The following is a 22,148-nucleotide window of genomic DNA, read 5'->3' as shown; positions in this document are numbered from 1 at the left end:
GGGGAGATGGCTACTTAAGGGGAGGGAGGTGTCATGAGTAGTTCGCAGGTCAGAGCTTTGATTAAAAGTTTCAGATAGAGACATCAAGTCTGGGTTAAGTTTAAACTCATAAAAAGTTCAGACTCAACAGCAGGACGCAGTGGCCAGTACATCCATCGGCCTGCACCGCTTCCAGCAGCTCCCATTGGCTTGAAGCAGCGAACTGCGGCCACTGGGAGCTGCGATTGGCTGGACCTGCGGACGCGGCAGGTAAACAAACCGGCCCGACCCGCCAGGGGCTTTCCCTACACAAGCGGTGTCCCAGGTTTGGGAAACACTGCTTTACAGGGACAACGGACCTTTGTTCTCTGATCTGTCCAGGTGAGGGCAGTACATTTTTTGGGGGGGAAATCCAGGACTGGGAGTGTGTTGGGGTTACTCTGCATGTGGTAATCAAAGTTGCTGGAAGCCAGAGTGTGGCTGGTGTTTGCTGACAGGCTGCTGGGGTCAGAATTGCTGGCCCAGGACTGTGGCTACACACAGACACTCAGGGTGTGACCTGCATGCTGTTTGGCAGGAGCCCAGGTTAGGAGCCACAACAGCAAAGCCTTGTGTGGCACCCACGGTTGAAGGGCAGGGGTGACGCAGCCCCTCGCTGCTCTGGATTGCACCCCAAAATGTCATACAAGGGAAGTAGGGTAGTGCCCAGCTATTACTGCAGAAACCCCGGCCCCAGTAGGCAACCCAGAGACGCCGACTAAACGCCCCCACCGATGGGCAGCGATCGCACGGGGCTTACCCCACACCCGCCATGCCCCTCAGAGCCAGGCTCTCCCCGGAGTCTGCCAGCAATGGCTGTAGGGCGAGGGAGTACGGGCGGGACTAGGGTGGGCTCTGCACCCTGCCTGGCATGCCTGAGGGGGCACTGCTGGCTCTGGAGGGGTGCAGTGAGTACAGCTCCCTACTGGGGGATGCCTGGCCGGTGCCCTAGGCGGGGGGGGGTCGGGGTGCCCTGCACTGCTGGGGATGTGGGGCCCGTCTCCCATGATGCCCGGCTGCCGTGGTTGCCATGGTCCCTGACGGCTCTGAAGGGCCCTTGGTTCCCCCAGCCCCGCGGTGACTCCTCCGGCCGCCAGGGGTCACTGTCCGCCGGCTGCGGCGGACACGCGGCGCCTACCTGACGCCCCGCCCCGTGGCCTCCGGAAGCACTTCCGGGCTGGCGCGGTCCCCTCTTGCTCTCGTCACCAAGGCCGAGGAGGAGTCGTTAACAGCGGCGCCTTGGCGGAAAGATGGCGGCGGCCATAGAGTGACCGGAGAGCGGAGGCGCCGGGATCCCGCAGCGGCCCGGGGAGGTGAGGAGACGCGCGACGCCCCCCGGCTCTCGCCGCCGCACGCCCATCCCGGGGGACCGCGGCCCTGCAGCGCCCCGGCGTCTGGAAACCGCAACCTCCGTCTCTGTGAGCCTCCCACTCCCGGCCCCTGACACCGGGGCCGCCTCCGGGGGGAGCCTCCCGCGCTCCCTCTTCTCAGCAGGCATCTCCAGAGCACCCCGCCTCTAGGGTCCCAGCTGGGTTACCCTTGCGGTGCCCCTGCCCCCCCAGGAGACCCTCTCCCATCTCCCCCCCCTCCCCACACGCGGTCTGGTATAGGGTCGTGCCGCTCCCTGTCCAGTACAGCGGCCTCTGTGTTTCCTTCCCAGGGAACGATGAAGTGATGGATCATGATGCTCCGACCATCAGGCCCCGCAGAATCCAGAACCAGAATGTCATCCACCGCCTGGAGCGCCGAAGGATCAGCTCTGGTAAGGCCGGCACCCATTGGCACCAAGTCCGGGTCTTCCACCAGAATGTCTTCCCCAACTTTACTGTGGTCAACGTCGAGAAGCCGCCCTGCTTCCTGCGCAAGTTCTCCCCCGATGGGCGCTACTTCATCGCTTTCTCCTCGGACCAGACCTCCCTGGAGATCTACGAGTATCAGGGCTGCCAGGCAGCAGAGGATCTCCTGCAGGGTTATGAGGGAGAGATCTTGGCCAATGGCAACGACCAAAGATCTGTCAACATCCGTGGGCGGCTCTTTGAACGTTTCTTCGTCTTGCTTCATATCACCAACGTGGCCTCCAATGGTGAGCACCTGAACCGCGAGTGCAGTTTGTTCACAGATGACTGTCGCTATGTAATTGTTGGCTCTGCTGCCTACCTGCCTGAGGAACCTCACCCCCCATTTTTTGAGGTTTATCGCAACAGTGAGTCAGTGACCCCTAATCCCAGGTCCCCCTTGGAGGACTATTCTCTGCATATCATAGATCTTCACACAGGTAGACTCTGTGACACAAGGACATTCAAATGTGACAAAGTCATCTTGTCTCACAACCAGGGCCTATACCTGTATAAGAATATCTTGGCTATTCTCTCTGTGCAGCAGCAGACTATTCATGTCTTTCAAGTGACACCTGAGGGCACATTCATTGATGTACGGACTATAGGTCGCTTCTGCTATGAGGATGATCTCCTGACCCTGTCCGCTGTCTATCCAGAAGTGCAGCGAGACACTCAGACAGGGATGGCAAACCCGTACAAAGAGCCCTTCATAAATTCTCTGAAACACAGACTGTTGGTGTACCTGTGGAGGAGGGCAGAGCAGGATGGGAGTGCAATGGCAAAAAGGAGGTTCTTCCAGTACTTTGATCAGTTGAGGCAGCTGCGCATGTGGAAAATGCAGCTGTTGGATGAGAGCCATCTGTTTATTAAATACACCAGTGAAGATGTGGTCACATTGAGGGTGACAGACCCTTCGCAGGTAGGGCCTGTCCTCTTTGGGCAGCTTATTGCTTTGTTGAGGTTATTCCCATGCAGAAAAATACTATAAGCTACATTTCTGGTCTAAGTGCTGATTTGGGTCTTTGAGTGTTGGGTAGAAATGTTCTGCTCTCCACAGTATATAATTTGGATACTGTTGTGAGGGGCCTTGGTGGTATCTTTGATTGTATTTAGTAAGATTCCCCCTCTCACAATGTAAAAACGTCATTGAAATTAGAGAGAGAAGACCAATGTGGTTATCCAGTTTCATCTTCCTGCAAATGAAGGATTGTTTCCTATACTACACTTATTGGTGCTTTGCCCAGTTTGTATTTTAGTAATCAGGATCAGGGACCTATTATGCCTGGCATTGTACTAATACAGGCTAAAAAATAGTCTCTGTCCTGATGAGCGTACAATCTGATTATAATTGTAAATGTCCCAAGTGACAGTATTTCTACTTCCCTTGGGACACTGCCCCACAGCTTATTGGAACTAATTATTGGGATTTGCTCCATAAAACTAATTCTAAATTTTTCTTAATTTCTTCCAATTATTCCTAATGATATCCTAGTGCTAGCCTACATATTGTAACCTTTTCCCATCTTTGGAATATATACCCTTCAGTTACCTGTAGAGAATCATCCAATCATTCCCCATCAGATGTCTTACACAAACTATACAATTAGTTCTTTAATTTAGCTTCTTATTTCAACCCCTCCAGCCTGCTGATCATTTTGTTCCTTTTCCCCACTCTCACCAGTTTCTTTCTGTTGAAAGGTGCCCAGAACTAAACAGTGCTTCAGAGGCAGTCATGCCAGAGTAATATAAAGAAAAGACTGTTAACTTCCCTACTCTGTGGTCTACAGACTCTGCGTGTGCCACCCCAAACTGGCCTTTTTTTCTTTCCATATTGTATTGCATAGTTGGATCTCTAAGCCATTATTGCTTTCCAGATGCTTTTCTCCTATTAGGTATGTGTGTTTGAGTATTTTTCCAAGCTGAATCTCACTTTTTCTGCTTACAATTCTAATCTCTCAAAGCCTCTTACTATCTTTCTGTCCTGAATGGTATTCACAACTCCCAATTATGCCTGGAAGAATTCTGCACCAAAAAATTAAGAATTCTACACACACTATTTTAAATTCTGTAAAATTCTGCATATTTTATTTGTCAAAATAACAATATAATCACACCAGTTTCAATTATTTTGGTAGTTTGTTTCAAAATACCTGTCAGCACGTATGTCTGTAACAATGCAGACGACAAAAAAGATTCAGGAAATGGTTTTTGACAAATAGATTCCTTACTAGGCATATTAATACAGAACTTTATTAATACAGAATAATTCATTTAAAGTACAATACAGAAATGTATTTCCTGCACCCCTCCAAAGCAGTGCAAAGGCATTGGGAAGTTGGGGGTAATGGAGGAGCGGAGGAAGAGGGAAGTAATTGCTGGGAAGGAGCCTGGGAGAGAATCTGGAGGATTGTTGGGTGTGGGTGGGGGAAGTATGGAACAAGGTGGTTTTTGGGTTTTTTTGGAGGGGGGGCAATTGTTAGGGAGTTGGGGATCCTCCCCCATGCAGACCCTGGCTGATCTCTAGCCTCTCCCATTCAATCAGGCACATCCAAACCTGTCCTTGTGTTTCCCTGTACCCCCACACCCCATTCAGCCAGGCATATCTGCAAATATGCCCATGTGGCCCTGCACCCCCACTCCCCTCTTTTCCCCATGTGGCCCTGCATTGTCACTCAGCTATGCATAGCTGCCCCATCTCCATGTGTCTTTGCACCCCCACTTCACATTCAGCCAGGCATAGCTGCCCATATCCCCCCGTGGCCCTGGACCCCCATTCCCATTCAGCCTCTGGCTCAATGTTGTCACCCCACTAGCTCCTGTGCCCCTGTCTCCCCTTACTAGCTATTATGAACCCCAGTTTGTGTGAGCCCTCCAGCAGCCCCATATGCCCCACTCTCTGTCTTCTCTTCCCCCCAATTCCATGCCTCCTTACCTGGCCCTGCAGGCAGGGTGCTGTAAGGAAGACAGCATCTGCCCCCTCCCTCTCTACGGTTGGCTGCTCCTGCTTATGAGCCTGTTGCCCTCTCTTCTGACACCACATCAGCCCCTGGTGGGCAAAAGATGTAATTGTAGCGTGACCCCTCACATGACTTCCCTTTGCCTTCCTGTCAGAATCAATTATTTTGCTTGAGAAAAAAAATTTGCCGGGAACATTAATTCTGCGCTTGTGCGGTGGTGCAGAATCCCCAATTCAGTATCATCTGCTATCTCTAACCAATATGTTGTTTACTCCCATTTCCAGCTCGGTAATGAAGTTAAATCAGACCAGCTGTAATGCCAATCTCCGTGGTAGACATCCCTTACCCCTCTGCCCCCACCATAACACAGCATGTTTATCATTGCCTATTTTCCTAGAGATCTTCAGTTTTCAATCCACGTGAGATTGGTCTGAGACTACTTTAAGTTTTTTAATCTACTTAATTCCTTTCATCTGCTTTTTTTATAATTCTATTGAAGATGTCGGGCAAGAACTCTTGCTAAACTTGCAGTGCTGCTCATTGCTCACTGTTCTGTTTTCTCTGGAAGTTTAGCGACTCCCTTCCTGCCCCCCTCAATATTTGCCCCATTTTTTTTCAAGGGCTAGAAGTTGGAATGAATGAATGTAAGCTGTTCACTTTGAAGCTTTCTTTGTGTGTTACTTCTTCCATTGTGCACATACATTAGTCTGCTGTAGAGTCACAAAGAATGTTAGATCAGTGGTTCTCAAAGCCCCTGGCGGTCCGGGCCGGTTTGTTTACCTGCCCTGTCGGCAGGTTCGGCCAATCGTGGCTCCCACTGGCTGCGGTTCGCCACTCCAGGCCAATGGCTGCGGGAAGGGCGGCCAGCACATCTCTCGGCCCATGCCCCTTCCCACGTCCCCCATTGTCCTGGAGCGGTGAACCGCGGCCAGTGGGATCCGCGATTGGCCGAACCTGCGGACGCGGCAAGTAAACAAACCGGCCCAGTGCGCCAGGGACTTTCCCTGAATAAGCGGCGGACTGGCTTTGAGAACCACTGTGTTAGATTGTGTGCACTGTTTATTATTGTAAAATAGCTGAGAACTGAGCGTCTTTTGTAAAAGCAGCATTGAAATGTTTGTCTAACAAATACACATAAACAACATGGATATTGCAAAGATATTAAACCTTTGTCCAAGTGGGTTGCAATTTGGGATGTTTTAGGGCCCACTTTACTGCTCCTGGAGTCTTGAGCTCCATCAGTGGTCAAAAATATCATAAGCCTTCCTGATTAGGTGAATGTAACCAGTTCTCTTGGATCTGGACTTTGACAGGCATTTGTGACTGGTCACCTCAATGCTCTCTAGACTGCTTCCATTTGAAGATTACTTAGACTTCACAGCTGGTGCAGATCGTGGCTGGCTTGAAGCCTCAGAGGCAGGCTGCAGACTACACTAGTTCCTCAGGAGATGAACTTAGCTTCCCATTAGTTTCTGGGTCCACTTCCAGATATTTACTTTGATCTGTGAAGCTCTGTGTAAATTCTGACTATGTGATCAGCTGAGGCATTCAAGATAACTAGTTGTTAGGTTCTAGATTTAAGCATGTGTGGCAAGCAGTTCTGTGTGTTAGGGCTCTGTTGTGGAAAGTCTTTCATTTACTTCTGATTTGAGGGAGTCAGAGCTTATTGACAATTAGGCCTATCTCATCTCCTAGATTTTTGCATGAGGAGGGGTTGGGTGGGTTGGTATTTAGGATATTGGGTTTTTTTGATGTGTTGAGAGGGAAAAGTTAAGGTTTTAATTTTTATTAAAACTCACATTTGTTTTTCAATGTTGTACATGAAGCCTGAGTTTTGATAAACACATTTATGCATCTAATTAAACAACAAGTAATACAAAGTAAAGCAAAAATGGTCACATTTTAGATCTGCCAACCTGGCCACAAGGTCCCTTCTTCATGCTCTGCCATTTCCACTGCTCTTGGATGGTTTCTATGGCAGCTGTAGCAGGGTTCTATATTTAGTGAAAATTCTGTTTCCTCTGCACTTGAGTCTAACCTTTCCTTTGTTTGTTTTTGATTATGCAGTGAGGCTTAAAATTATGATACAGTTGAATATCTACGTCTGGTTACTCCCCCCACCTCCCCTTCTTGGGATCTGAGCTTTACATTGGCAGTGACATGGACTAGATGATTTAGTAGGTTTTTTTCCATTTCAATTGTCTGATTAACACAAGCACAAGTAGTGGGAACCTATACTGAAAGTATGGAAGATGAATTCTCAGTTATTCAGATGGATCTAGACATGACACGTTCTATGGAAATACTATGTTTTTCTAAATAGCTATGTGGTTACCTAACTTATGCCAAGTGTATAGCATAATGTCCCACCCAGGAACTACAAGTGGCTTTAAAATATAATTTGAGAAAAGTTTTTCTAGTTTAGCACATTTCATAGACACACAATTACAGTAAATACAGCGACTCCCATAAAAGAAATATCTTACAAATGTAATTTTGCAGGGTGGATTTGATTTAAATCAAATTGATTTAAATCACTAGTCAGGAAGACTCGATTTAATCATGGATTTCTACATAAAAGTGCTTTTTTTTTTGGTTGTTATAACCTTAATACATATTCTTCACAACTCAGAGACAGATGTAGGTGTCATTTTTAGAAGGTGTACACTATACATTTTTAAAGTGATCTATTTTGAAAACTTTTCAGATTAGTTTTACAGTTATATCAGAAAATGAATGATTGTCTGGTTATTTCATTTACCAAAAGTAATTGAAGCAGATATTTAAGAAGTCATTGGGAGGTGAAGTATCTCCAGTTCAACAGGTTAATCATTAATATTTGGAGGATTTTCTTGCCATGCTGTATTAGGAGGCGCACATCACCAGACACATTTAAATGGTTTTATTTAACTAAAACAACGTTATGTATTCTGGATTTTTTTCTTCAACAGCAAACATATAATATTTTAACAAAACAAGCATATGAATTTTTGAATTTAGTTAAACATTCAAGTTTTTTAAAATCAGGTTTGTTTTTGTTAAAATTGTTTTTAACTAAAATAGTTAAATGAAATATTAAAAAAAAAATTAAATCGACTTTGTCAGCCAGGTCAACATGAGAAACTTAAAATATTGGCTTCTGCAGCTAACTCAGTCTTCATCTTCATTTTCCTGTTTGTTCATAATCTGGAAAAGAAAAACAAGCTTTCCTAGGTCCCAGAAGATTTCTCAGTTTGGAATGAATTAGTCCAAAGGAAGAAATATTCTTTCTACACCGGCAGAAGAAGCTACTACTTTTAGAAGTGAGATTATCACTTCAACAGTCTGAATCAAAGTGCTTAAGTGACTTCCACCAGTTCACTGGTGTGACTTTCTTTAAAACATCATCCGCAAACATATTGCTTGAAAGGTTCTTATTCCCAAACTGGGTCTCTTTTACAGCCTGCTGCCATTATAGGTTTTCCCTTCTAGTGAGACAATGGTATGGTAGATCTCAAATCAATAAAGGCTACACTCAGAAAGATCTCAAGACTTCTGGAATATGCTGCTCAACTAGTTTCACTTTTGTTTCTACTGCCTGTCCTTCCCTTCTCACATTTATCTCCAGACTTTTTCTCCTTGTCCAGATCTATTCCACCCGCAACAATCTTCTATTCATTGAACTTTTTGAAACTTTGCACTTTTAGAGAGAGCGGTAAGGAAGTGACTCTGTGTACACAAATTTGCAGAGGGACAATAGGGTTGAGGTCTGTTATTTCTCACCTTTATATATTATTTATTTAAAAACATTTTTGCTGTTAACAAGCATGTTATCTCTGGAGACACAAATCCACAGTTTGAGAACTGCAAAACTAAGCATCTCTGATGGTATCTTCTAGACTGAGCACTGAGTCCGACTGGGTAGATAGAAAGATTAACCTAAATAATCTATACAGAAGCCCCTGGAACCCCATAAGATTCGGGCCCTAATCCATGAACTATTAGAACTCATTTACAAAACTTTTCTTAAACATTACATGAATATATTGTCTCATACTATAGAATTAGAATTTATAATCCCTATTCCATGATGAGGTATCTTTGAGCTATAATGTATCTTAATTAAAACTATCTTCAGATGGGTTTTTTCCTCAAAAAGCATTTTATCAAAAAATCTGATTTTTTTTTTTTAAATCATTGATTTTTATTCACCATGTAATTTTGCAATCTTTAAAGTGGTAAATACTTGTACAGGAATGAGTCAAGGGTAGTCAAGCCCTTCTCCTTCCCTCTGCGCTTCAATCCTCAGGAGGTGGTGATTTAGCTAATGGTTCAGGTGATTGGGAGTAATATGTGGGTATTTGGCAACTATCCGTTTCCCCCATTTTCTGAATAGTTTACTTACAATGTGTCAGTAACAGCTCCCTTGAGAGAGAGAACTGGATAGAGCGGACCAACTTCTCCAAAACCAACACAACTCTGTAACAAGCCATAGTCTAAACTCCGCCCCATTTTGAGAGACTCATCTGAGTTCTTCCCTCATACTACTTCTCCCCAGCCCACAAATTTATCCTATAGGGTGAAGTCTTGAGGTGCGTCTACAGCTGGGTTGTTGTTGTTTTTTTTGTAAAACGAGGCCAGTCTTGCATTGTGAGTATATCAAGGTGGAGTCTGTAGGTTGGAAACATGTTCAGACCTTCCCCAAGCATCTAATATAAATGGAAATCCTAAGGTCTGAGTTGCCTCCCCATTCTTCACCTACCAGACTGGGGGAGGAGAGGAGGCTCGGGACCTCTGCCTTGCAGTGGGATGGTGCGGGAGGGGCTTCTGTCCAGCGGGGAGGTGGGTCTTGGGGCTTCAGCCCTCCAGGGCACACCTGCCAGGGCTCGGGGATTCTTGAGGAGCAGGGCTGAATCCCCAACCCCTGGCTCCCGGCAGGTGTGCCCCGGCTCTCGAACTTCTGAAGATTGAAGATTGTTGTATGTGGCTCGGAAGGCCAGTAAGTTTGGACACCCTGGGTTTGGGAGTTAGTGTCTGTAGTGATTGAGTAACCTTATCTAGGGAAAAATTTACTGCAGAAGTACTTGAGTCATGCTTTGGATTTACAATTGCAATGGCACCTGGAAATTCTTGGCTAAGAGTGTCAGTATTAAAAAGAAATAGTTATTGTTTTTCAGGCTTTCATTTTTACACCAGCATGATACCTGGAGGGCAAAACTTTTGCAGGCAATGTTGGAACACAATGCACTAAAAATATCTCATCTCTGCATGCTGGAAATACTAAGAGGGGGGGAAAACAATAAATGCCAAAAAAAAAAAAAAGCTCTCAGCTCTTCATATACAGGAAAAATAATTTGTTGCCAGCCAGCACCTGGTTTAAAATCACTTCCCCAGCAGGAAAGAAAATTAAATCTGCCACTTTAAAAAGCGTTTTATATTTGGTGGGGAGTGAGGAAGAGAAAACAAATATTGACGTCCAGTTTGAAATGAAAAATTGAAAGTGCGTTTAGTTCCCTTCATAAATAATTACACTGTAGTGAATAGGCTGGATAATCTGGTACCCTCTGAGGTATTTGAATAGCATAATGAATTTATATAGTGAATGTGAGATTCTCCTACATTGCAGAGTAATCATGGGTAATCTTTTGTGTGTGTGTGTGTGTGTGTGTGTATATTGAAGGGGAGGGATTCCCAACTAATATAGACCCTGTATTGTCTGTCTGCACTCTGTTGGAAAACCACTAACTCTGCTACTCTCTGCAGCCTTCGTTCTTTGTTGTGTACAACATGGTGACCACAGAGGTTATTGCCGTGTTCGAGAACACTTCGGATGAGCTACTGGAGCTCTTTGAAAACTTCTGTGACCTCTTCAGGAATGCCACCCTGCACAGCGAGGCTGTCCAATTTCCCTGCTCAGCTTCCAGTAACAACTTTGCCAGACAGATCCAGCGCCGGTGAGCCATTCGGAGCATGCCTTATACCATATAGGTACATGCTCAACACTGCCAGCCAAAGGCCAGTATCAAATAGCTGTGGCAATCTTGAGAAACATAGCTCTTTAGTGACTGACTGGTGTATGAGTCCATTCTGAACGTGGCACATCTCACCACAGCCTTATGGGTTCTGAAATCCTGAACACTCAAGGCTGAGGCAGGGTACACCTAGTTCTGTATTCCACATTCACTGTCTTGCAAATGGTAGACCAAGGCTAGAAAGTATACAGCAGTGGTCCCCAACGTGGTGCCCGCGGGTGCCATGGCATTTATGTGCACCCACCTAGTGCCCAGCAGGGGAGAGAAGCCACAGCCCTGCGCCTGCCGGGGACAGAGAACTCCGGAGCCCGCAGGCTGCAGGCACCGGTGTTCTCTGTCCCCGGCAGGCGCGGGGCCGTGGCTTCTCTCTGGCTTCGAAGCCAGAGAGAAGCCGCAGCCCAGCCCCTGCTGGGGACAGAGAACTCCGGGGCTGCAGACTGCGGGCACCGGTGTTCTCTGTCCCTGGCAGGCACGTGGCCTGCCTAGTGCCCAGCATGGGAGAGAAGCCGGGGCCCCGTGCCTGCCGGGGACAGAGAACTCCAGGGCTGCAGGCTGCGGGTGCCGGTGTTCTCGGTCCCTGGTAGGCAAGGGGCTGCGGCTTAAGCCGGAGAGAAGCCGCGGCCCCGTGCCTGCTGGGGACAGAGAACTCCGGGGCTGCAGGCTTCATTCTATGTTAAAGTAAGAATAATAAATATATTTGGACCAGCAGTTCAACAGTGTTTTACTTTTTTAAAATACATAAGATAAAAACTGTTTATGATATTTATTTTGTAAAAACTCCTTAATTTTTCTTACGGGTAGATAAAAAAGAGCAAATTCACATGGTAAGGTGAAAGAGTAATTGCCGAATAATTAAATTAATACCTTTTACATGTAAAATTACCCTTTTTATCTTATGGATTCATATATTATGTAATATTAAATATGATGTTTTTCATATTATTTAATGTACAAATACAAAATAAGCCTTGAAAAATTGTTGGCGCCCGCCACACTCTTCTGAAAACATGAATGTGCTACTGGCCACAAAAAGGTTGGGGACGACTGGTATACAGTGACAACCTAAGAACTGAACCCAACCCTAGGGAGAGAGATTTCTGAGGGAAGAATGCTGCCAGCACACTTTGTGCTGTGTCTTCCTCTGCGGCGGTTTAAGCGATGCTCTCTGAATAGTTAGGGCCCAAAGCTGGGATTTGTTAAACCAAAAATGTCACCAAATTAGGGATTTATTTTGCAAGACAGGTTTCCCCAAATGTAATATGAATAAAACTCTGTGTTTGTGGCATTTTCTACAATTTCAGCAAAAAGTATGCTGTTCCTTTTTTCAGTTGAAACTTCCTTTCCAGTGTGAAAGTAAAACTGACCAATCTAATGTCACAGTGAAAGTGGAGTGAGATATAAAAGTAAATAAGGCTTCTAAAATTCTTTTAAATAGACGAAAGTCATGTTAGTAATGCAGGTGATGGTGTTTCTAAAATGTGGTCCTAGGAATATGTGGTGATATACCCAAGTGTGCCAGAGCCTCTTGTACTTCCCACACAACTAATTTAACTTCAGCATAACTATGTAGTGACCATTTCTGCCATTGCTTATAGGGGAGACTTCTGTTGATTCAAGCTGTTGAATCCATGCAAGTGAAGGAGACTTACTCGTCTTGTATATTTCCATAACTCCCACTGGGGATTCCTTACTGCTTGTGAGAGACAGAACTTAATGCAAACATATGAAGTGCTGCTCTTGTTTTGTAGCTGAAACCAGAGGCAAGAACCTCTTCAGCCTTCTGGTTGGTGGTCAGAACCTATAATGTGGCTAGTGATGGGGTGCTAGGGTGCTTATTAGATAAGTAAACACAATAGGCCCTTGCTCTGAGAGTTTACAGTCCAATATAAACTGTTCCTGATAAGTGGCTCTTATACCGCTGGTCTCATAAAAGTTGGATCTCAGCAACAGAGAGCTCAGATTCTGCTTACTAACTTCTAAAGAAGAAAAGCTCCAATCCAGATAAATCATTTCACAGGAAAGAACGTTTCAGACTGTGCTGAGCTAAACAGCTGCAGGCTTCTCTTCCAGGTTCTTCTTCTTCTTCTACAGTTTCTTCCCTTTATGCAATCAAAACATAATGGCTGAGGAGAGATGGATTCCCAAGTCCTCCTTCAGCCTCAGGAATTCAGCTGTTATAGCACAACTTCCAGGCTTCACTGACAATGTTTACAATCTTTGCAGTAAAACCTGGATTGATTAAGCTGCTACTCCATCTCTCCCCATTTCTGATCCTTACTTTTCCAGTACTGCAAGGCAGCTGTAGCCAGATCTTGTGGAATGACAAGTTCCTATCCACTTGTCAGTCCACATAGTTCCAAAACAGAATAGGAACACTGATTGTGGAGCAGGTAAAAGGTCACCAAAATTGAGACTGATGGTGTATCAGATGAATTACAACTTCTGAACTTAGTAGTACTGTTTTTTTTAAACTGCTGCTGTTTTGATTTTTGTTATTTCTGCCCTTTTTGAACACTAATGTATCTACATTGTGCCATTTACCTGTGTGCTTTGCAAATAAAATGTGTCCCTTTGTGTGTTCCAGGTTTAAGGACACTATTGTGAATGCAAAGTATGGAGGGCACACAGAGGCTGTGCGGAGGCTGCTGGGTCAGCTCCCAATCAGCGCTCAGTCTTACAGCGGCAGCCCTTACCTTGACCTCTCCCTCTTCAGTTATGATGACAAGTGGGTGTCAGTCATGGAACGGCCAAAGACGTGTGGAGATCACCCCATCAGGTATGAAGAAGAGTCAGAAATTGCACATGGCTAGGACTGAATGTGTGTTTCTCAGAAATGTATGTGTCTCGACTGTGTCTCAGACTGAAGTGTACATATAGGGATGTTTGCCTTTTCTCCTCCTCTGTCCCATTCCAGCAAAGCCCTTGTTTAGATTATTCCGGAGAGACCAGTAAATTAGGAAGCTCTGTCTTTCCTCTCCTATGGACTGTGCCTATTTTACATATGCACATTTACATTTGGCTCTTTCAAAAGTGGAGTTGAAGCGCATTGGTCATGTTGAGAGGCAGAAATGGGTAGTGAAACTTTAACATCCTTTTATAGGAACGTTAAATTCCCCCTCTTCTCAGACTCCAGCCTTTTGCTATGACAGCCAGCATGCTATGGTTGCAATGTATGAGTCTGCTTTGTCATGTCAAGAAAATGCTCATTTTGGGAGGTGGGGCTGGCCAGCACTTATACAAGTCTGATTTGTTTAAATGTCTTTGTATGTTACATGTTACCCATAACATTCACAGCGCTGGTTTGACTGTCTTCATACTCCGGTGTCTGTAACGCACACTGAGAAACTTAGAAACCAAAGTCATCTTTCACTATGAACTTTATTCCTCTTCATTTAACAAACACTGGAGTCCATGGGCCCCTTTTCCCTATCGGCTCTTGTGTTTCTCGTGAATTGGAAACCTATAATGCATAAGAAACTTGCTTGAATAGCAGAACCTTTGGTCAGACCTAAGGGCTGTTCTGCTTATTTCTGTCTGTGCCTTATTAACAGGAATATGCCTAACCTTGAAAGTAGGGAGGTTTGCAATGCTCCTTGCAGACTAACAGGGGGAGCTTGCACATTTCTATCTTGGGCATGCACAAATTGTTTGTTTATTGGCCACAGCAATGGATTTCAATAACAGCTGTTTGGATTCTGGCACTTCCCCCACCATATTCAAAACGTCTTAAGGAAGATCATACATTGGGCCTAAATGTGCTGAGTGTCCCAAGGCAGAAAACTGCACAGCTCTTAGTGCTTGAAGAGCGAAATAAATCCTACATTTTGTGAACAAAGAGAGAGATCAAAGAGTTAATACTGTTATCTGTGACTGCCCTGATGTCAGTGTTTTGATCTGCCCAGAGAAATGGGAAACAGGTCGCAACCACCAACTTTATTGCTGTTCACAGTATTCCCTCCTGCACCATGCACACTATACCTGCCAAAGATTTGGGAACTTCTGACCATTCATACACACACAATCCCCAAATCTTAGCTATTCAATTGATTTCCCGTGTACGGTTTGGTTTGATCTCAAACTCTGTACAGTCTGCAGAGAAATATCTGCTGCTTTTTCTGTCGCTGTACTTGGTGTTCAGAGATCTCACTGGGTGGTGTTTGTCTGCATCTGCCAACATTTGTGCAGCTTCTACAGACAAAAGGGAGTGGGACTGCAGACATTTGCTGTGGTCACGTCTTCTGTAGTAAACAAAGCAAACTACCACCTTCCCGCTCTCCCCTGAGTAGACGTGTAGCTTTGCGCTTTAGAAGATCAGGTTATAAAATGCCAGAGTCAATCAGGACTTGAATAGGGGTTTGGAGCTGTGGGGGGGGGCTCCTGCTTCCCAGCTGCCTGCTTATAGTATGCAGGGTAATTCAACAGCAGAAGTAACCCTTAACCCTTCAACAGCTGGAAAAGTGCTGCTGTGTTCCTGTCACACAAGACAGTGATTAATAAGATACAACAGTGGCCCATCATGTAGAAAATGGTTTTGAAATAAAGACGCGTTAGCTTTATTTTCTCTTTACTGGTAATGTAGGATTTATAGTGACAGTTCCATGCACCTGGCATTGGCACAGAGCCCATCAGCAGCCCAAGGTACACTCAATCTATATTTTCTTTTCTTTTGGAGGTCCCGCCGTTGTGTCCTGCACCGACTCAGCACCCACTCCTGCTGCCTTTAGCTTAACTCCTCCCCACTCTTAGTTTTATTTTCTCTTCCCCTGGAAGGCTGCAGCAGTCCTCTCTCTCAGCTGCTGGAGTGGTTAACATCCTGCTTCCTGGCCTCTTTGCTGATGGAATGGCTTCAGGGCCTTTCCCCCAGTATCTGTTTACAAGAGGCTTGGCAGCAAACTCACAGCAGGGAACTACAAAGCTTGTGGGGGAGATGCATGGGCTGCCAAATCCTTAACACAGAAACTCCTGTGTTAGGGGTTAAAGCTTTTAAATCTAAAGGGTTAACAAGGAGCCTTCTTAAAGAAGTGGTCTGTAGATAAATTCACCATTTTTGTACAATTTGAAAAGGCTGGTCTTGTTGTTTTTATTGACACAAGGTCTTATATTTCAATGCCTAGTTTATCCACAGAGTGAGAGTCCATGGAAATGGCCTCTGATTGCAGAGCACTTTTTTAAAAATACCAACCCGAGCACATCTTTGAGATTACCTGAGATTGCAGGGAGCTCATCCTGAGTGTGTTTAAATTACATTGAATTGTGGCGAGCGGAGCAGCCCATAGGCCATGTTTTAGTTAGAAAGCAACCCCCCACATGCCTAGTTCTGAGTAGGAGGGAGCTTTTTGGAAAGCCAGCTACCAAGATTGTAGCTCTTTTGCTTCATTCTTATGTGTAATTGGCAGGCCAGTTGGTTGGCACTCTTATTCAGGTGAGGAGTGAGACTGGAGAGGAGAATGGCATGCTAGAAAAATGCAAGGAATTTAGCAAGCTGTATTATCAAAACCTGGAGGGTGTCTGATATTGAAAGAATCTGTCTGGAGCCATTGCTGCCAGCCTAAGAGCTGTGAGTGTATCAGGCTAGCAGGTGGTGTTGGGAAGAATGTGCTCTGATACAAAAGCAATTTTGAGCTAAAACCAGAGGCAAATGCAAACAACCAAAAGCTGCAAGGCAGGAAGGAAATGGAGACAGATAGGGACAGAATGACCACCACAAGTCTGTGCTCGGAAAAAGGTCCTAATCGTGGAACCAACTTCAGGGCCAGTGCTGATGGATTTGTGTAATAACAGGAGGCTATTTGGTTTTCAAATTATCTGAAGAACCCACCGAAGTATTGGGTGGAAGGTGAAGTTGCAGAGATCCTTGTGTTCTCCTAGAGATGTAGGGAGAGCAGCTTGAAACAGCATAACTCTTGAACATGGAGAGGAGTTCCTCCAGGGCACTGGAAAGATCAAACAAACAAAGTAGTTCTAGGCAGAACTCACTTTAGAGGCAGCCAACACTGCTCTGCTTATGGGCCAGAAAGTCAGTGAAGAGCACTGTCCACTTCTTACCTGAGCCACATTGCAGAGCACTCCAGGTTTGGGGAGCAAGGGTCCAATCTGAGTCCCGGAGGTGGAGCTCTGCATGGTAGTACATTAGGTGATCTCTTTCCCTTTCCGGATCACCCAGATTTGCTGTGATCCCTGCATTTGGCCATTAAGCGACTTTCTCCTAGACTCTTGCATTGAGAGTTTTCACTGGAAATCAGCAAGTGACTGCGAAGTCTGGCTGTAAAGTAGTGTAAGGCACCTTAGAGCAAAGTCAAGTCCAGTAGCTCTCTTACATCTTCTGAATGGGGACACAGCAAGGGGACATGATGTGTGAGAAAGCAAGTCACATAGCAGCAATGTGGTGTTGTGAAGTCTTTTTGGTAGAACAGGAGAGACACAATGCATTCTCACAGGTGGAGAGTGAAGGCTGTTGTTTAAAAGTTACTAAAAGGAATGGGTCTGTATTCTCATTTGCTCATGTGTAACTCCCATTATGACTATGGGATATGTTTGCATCAGTGGGATGGGAGGGAGCCAGTATGTATTTTATTAGGGATAAAGCCTTTTATTTCTAACTGTGGATCCAGAAATCAGAGCACGCAAGAGTGAAATACAGCCCTTTGCAAGAGGCTTCTCTCATTTATGGCACTAAAATGAGTTAAAATGTTAGAGATTAAAAACTTCTACCCAGGAAGGGACTTTCCCTGTGTGACCTTCCATCATTTGTATTGCTTAGTCAATACTACGTATTGTATTGCTCAGTTCAGGCTGAGTCTGTCGTACCATATTGCCAGCATGCTTTTGGTAATGGAATAAGGATGGAATAAGGAGCAGTCATCAGTGGCACCAGTCCCTTTTCATGCAGAGTTCAAGATGGCAAAACCAGTGAGCAGGAATAGACATAATCAGCGTTCTCTGCTTCTCTTCCTTACAGATTTTATGCCCGGGATTCTGGCCTTCTGAAGTTTGAAATCCAAGCAGGACTCTTGGGCCGACCCATCAATCACACAGTACGACGCCTGGTTGCATTCACCTTTCACCCCTTTGAGCCCTTTGCCATCTCGGTGCAGCGGACTAATGCAGAATATGTTGTTAATTTCCACATGAGGCACAGCTGCACATAGTACAATACTGGGCTGGGGCAGTTGTTGCCATCGTGGACACACCAAAGCCGGACACTCATGCCTTCTAGGAAACCAAACCATTGGTCACCGAAGGAACCTGACCTGGAAGCCCTAACCAACCAGCATTGTTCCACAGCGTCTGCAGCTGGCACTCGCAAGCCATTGAAAGAGAATCCCATTGTGCTTCTGAAGAAGCCATCTTGATTGGAGATTAGTCTTGTGACCTTTTCTTTCTATAGATACCATCCAGTTCATATTGCCAAAGCCCCTTGTTGCATTAAACCCTGTCTTTTCCCACACCTATTGGTGAACAAAATGTAGCTGAGAAACCTTGCCTGTTTCCCCAGGAGTGTCTTCTTTTCTCTCGCTTTATCTGTTTTGTGATAGGAAAGACAGAGTTCTCAAACACTCCTTCTATACCGGTGCCCTTCTGCTTAGTCAAGACAAGTAGCCCATCTTACAGAGTGAGAATAGAAGCCACGGTGGTGGGTTTTTTTTATTTGTACCTTCACTGTTATGAGGAAACTAAACTAGCTCTTGTGATTCACACAGTGCACTCAAGGCATTAGGGGAGAAAGGTCTCTGTTAGTGGGGTGGTCTAGTAGTTAGAGCAGGTCACTGGAATCAGGGGAGATGATTTCTGTTCCTGACTCTTATGCAAGTCACTTAATCTTTGTGCCTTAGTTTCCAACCATAGAATGAGGATGTGACTAAGCCACCTTCTGAAAAGCACTTTGAGCCCCTCAGATGAAAGGTGGCAGGTACCAAGGAAGGGAAGCCAGAACAGCTGACTGCATGCCTAACGTGTGAGCTAGTGTGTATGGTGGGAAGATGGGTAGCTAGCAGCAGGAATGCATGAGAGAGGCTTAGGGAAAAGAGCTGCATGGACTGGGAATGTGTCCCCAGGGGTAGGTGTCGTCCTCTTCCCTCACCCTGCTTCCGCTGACAGGGTGAGAAAGAGCCAGCCCCAGTCTCTGGTGCATGCCAGGTACGTGAATGTGGAGAATGTCTGACTTGTGGCATCCTTGTCTTTCCCATGGCTACTATGTGATTCCTCAGATTGTAAGGTTATAGTCACCAGGAGATAACAGGGTTAGACCTGAGAGAGCTGATTTCAGAATGTCTGCATCTGTTTGGCACTGGAATGTCATGGTGCTTGTCTTTCCCCTGAAGTTAGAGGACAGCTAGGCTGGATTTTGCACTGGGAGAAGAGGAGACTTGTGTATTGCTGGGAGCTTGTAGCTGAAGGTCTGACTTTGCTGACTTACTGCTGCCTGTCCTCTCCTGCTTCACACCCTATTCTTTATGAGAACTGGGGATGAGGTGGCAAGGGGTGCCAATGTGTGACTGCCTGGGATTGAAGCACAGCTTGCTGGTGTATCGCTGTACGCTTGAAGCAAGATTGACTTCTGAGATGTCTGCAAAATGAACTGCTAGACTTGAATCCAGATGTGCACCTAAATGCCTGTGGGTCTGAGCTTGTGCAGGCTTATATAAATGCTGGCCCTACTTTGATCTGAAGATCACTTCATTGTTGGCTGCATTTGTACTACAAGGTAGCACATGGGCTTTCTCGAAACCTGTGCATACCAAAATGTGCATGTTGCTAGGGAATGTTGTCATCTTAGGCAAACAAGGCTGGTTAAAGGTGCTGGATTGACACTGGAAACTGCTGTTCTTTGATGCACATGATGGGCCATGACAGGGCACTGTCCTTGAGGGCACCCCTCCTCGAAGGAAAGCCCTTCAGACTAAAAGCCCATTCATATCTGCTGAAGGTACTAAAAAGGGGGCCAGTTGTGAGTAATATGTTGTGGCCACTTGTCTGCTCGGAAAGTCCTGAGGTCACAAGCTCATCTCAGACATCACTGAATAGCCATCAGATAATCTTATTTTTGTCACTACTGACCTGGGCAGGGTTTGGATACCTCACCTAGATGTGACAAGCTCCACATCTCACCCTAGATTCCTTGAGCCATCCTGTCCTTTGGATGTTTACAGCCCTCAATATAGTTCTTTTGCTCTATCTTCCTTTCTTCTGTCCTCCCAAACACAGCCCATCGCAACGCTATACAGCAGTTTTTGTATAAGGATCTCAAAGCACTCTTACGAAAGTATTGCTGCCATTTTGCAGATGGTGAAATTGAGACTCAGATGAAATAATTCATATGACCTTGTGTAAACTGAGTATAGAATTGACTTCCAGTTCTAACCAGTAGCCCATCTGCATCTGTGCAGGATTGCTCAGGGCTTTCAAAGCCTGTCTGTGGAAAATGTAGTCCTAGGACAAGAATACATATTTCTTTGTCTTCTTTCCCAGGGTATTTGTGCTGATGGGAAGTTTCTCGGGGCTGTAACAAATGACTTCAGGTTGGGAGGCCACTTGCTGGGGGAGGTGTCAGGACATGCATGCAGTAGTGCCTCATTCCTCTCCAGCTCAGAACACTATTTTCTTTCACCTACAATCTGTTTCTCAAACTCTTTCTATTAAAGCTCCGAGCAGGGAGTCTTTGCACATTGTCTCCTCCTTGATAAAATGCACTGTGGCTGATAGATAACTGAGCTATCTGCTTTCTCTCTCACCAAAAGTTCACTCTTCATTACCCTTTTCCATTGTTAATGTATCTTTCTGTCTTTCCCAGAAGTTCTCAGCAGTTCCCATTAACTCCTTGATGCCACAAGCTAGTGGTCCCTCTCCCTGGAGCTCCAGATGGGGTGGAGCAGTGCTTCAAAATAGCTCCGCTTTCTGTTGATACCATTTCCTTTAAGTGGTATAAGTTAGTGGTTCTCAAACTAGGGCTACTGCTTGTTCAGGGAAAGCCCCTAGCAGGCCCGGCCGGTTTGTTTACCTGCTGTGTCCCTTGGCCTGCGCTGTTTTCTGTAGCCCCCATTGGCCTGGAGCAGCGAACCACGGCCAGTGGGAGCCATGATCGGCCAAACCTGTGGATGTGGCAGGTAAACAAACCGGCCCGGCCTACCAGGGGTTCTCCCTGAACAAGCGGCAGCCCCAATTTGAGAACCACTGGTATAAGTAACAACCATATTCACAGCTCTGCCACTAAATTGTGTAATCTCAGGCAAGTCACTTCCCCTCCCTCTGCCTCAGTTTTCTTATCTGTAAAAGGAGGTGATGTGGACTCACGTTTGTAAAGCACTTTCAGTTCTGTGGGTGAAAAGTACCAGATAAGTGCTAAATGTTGTTTTAATGTTTTTTCTGGAGGCACAGATTGACGGTTGTGAGGGGTATGAACTGCATTGGTGCAGCACTGTAGATTCTGTGGCTGCTACATTTTGTATCTACAGTGAAGGATTCATGTTACCACAGGAGTGTGTTGAAAGAAAAGCCTGTCTCATTCTCATGCTTGACATTTTGATTCTTTTATTTAAGAAACAAGAAGTGTGGGAGTAGGGGCGGGACATATATTTTCTACCTAATATTTTTACTAGGTTAGAATGAGAACTGTTAAGCAACACAAGATAAATACCAGAATAAACAAGAACTTGTTTCATGAGTCTGACTTGTATCCTCTTTCCAAGATCTCCTATCAGATATCAGTGGTAACTTAAATCCTTTCATTAAGAAAAAACAGGGTGCATTTGTCTTGAGGAGGCATGACCTATATGTGCAGGAGGGTCTCCATAAAGTCTAGGGTATTAATTCATTGTGCTGAAGTTTCACCTTAGAGCAGTTAAGATGCTCCTATGGACTCATATGTATGGACGATGGTGTGAGTTAATGGCAAAGGTGGGACACGCTCCTCTCTCCCACTTTGGTGCTCAAGTTGCCAGCCCCACTTGTGAACATAGACTTTTTCCTTCTGCCTGTCCCTAGGGCCTCATCCTATGACTATTTTATCTACTGTCTCTGAGACATTAACATGAAAGTTAAGCCAATCTGGGTGGCTTTGCAGGGCTGTCACCAATACTTTTTAGTGTGGGTCAAAAATACTGGTGGGTTTTGTTTTGATTTATGCATTTTTTTTATTGCATGGTCCTCCCAGGTGGAATGTGCCTCTGCTAGCTTGAACAGTGGCTGCCAGTGCCCAAATGGGCCTGATCTGAGGCTCCACACCTTTGGATTTCTCACTGCTCTGCTGCACTGGGTACTCAACAACAACAGTGTGTGTGCGCACCTCCATACTCAGTCTCAAGCAGGAGAGCACCGGAGAGGCCAAT

The 22,148-nt window shown here is 45.5% G+C and overlaps 1 protein-coding gene across 2 annotated transcripts; it reads left to right on the top strand.

The window, feature by feature from the left end:
• Window positions 1-1,180: 1,180 nt before the first annotated feature.
• Window positions 1,181-20,836, top strand: DET1 (DET1 partner of COP1 E3 ubiquitin ligase). Of its 2 annotated transcripts, none has more exons than XM_044981132.1 (5): window positions 1,181-1,331; window positions 1,679-2,775; window positions 10,556-10,746; window positions 13,409-13,600; window positions 17,783-20,836. In XM_044981132.1, the coding sequence occupies exons 2-5, from the start codon at window positions 1,693-1,695 to the stop codon at window positions 17,970-17,972; spliced, it is 1,656 nt and encodes a 551-aa protein (XP_044837067.1). In that variant the 5' UTR covers window positions 1,181-1,331; window positions 1,679-1,692; the 3' UTR covers window positions 17,973-20,836. The 2 variants fall into 2 exon arrangements, with proteins under 2 accessions (XP_044837067.1, XP_044837068.1); XM_044981133.1 differs by having other exon boundaries at window positions 1,328-1,436.
• Window positions 20,837-22,148: the final 1,312 nt, after the last annotated feature.

The sequence above is a fragment of the Mauremys mutica genome, chromosome 11, assembly GCF_020497125.1.
Source record: "Mauremys mutica isolate MM-2020 ecotype Southern chromosome 11, ASM2049712v1, whole genome shotgun sequence".
Taxonomy (NCBI): domain Eukaryota; kingdom Metazoa; phylum Chordata; order Testudines; family Geoemydidae; genus Mauremys; species Mauremys mutica.
This window is presented reverse-complemented; position numbering and strand designations above follow the sequence as displayed.

What these genes read in the sequence shown, in the direction of transcription:
- DET1 (XM_044981132.1), top strand. Translation starts at nt 1,693, where the DNA reads ATGGATCATGATGCTCCGACCATCAGGCCCCGCAGAATCCAGAACCAG. An exon ending in GGGTGACAGACCCTTCGCAG is followed by an intron (nt 2,776 to 10,555) that starts GTAGGGCCTGTC and finishes TACTCTCTGCAG; the next exon opens with CCTTCGTTCTTTGTTGTGTA. An exon ending in TGTGGAGATCACCCCATCAG is followed by an intron (nt 13,601 to 17,782) that starts GTATGAAGAAGA and finishes TCTTCCTTACAG; the next exon opens with ATTTTATGCCCGGGATTCTG.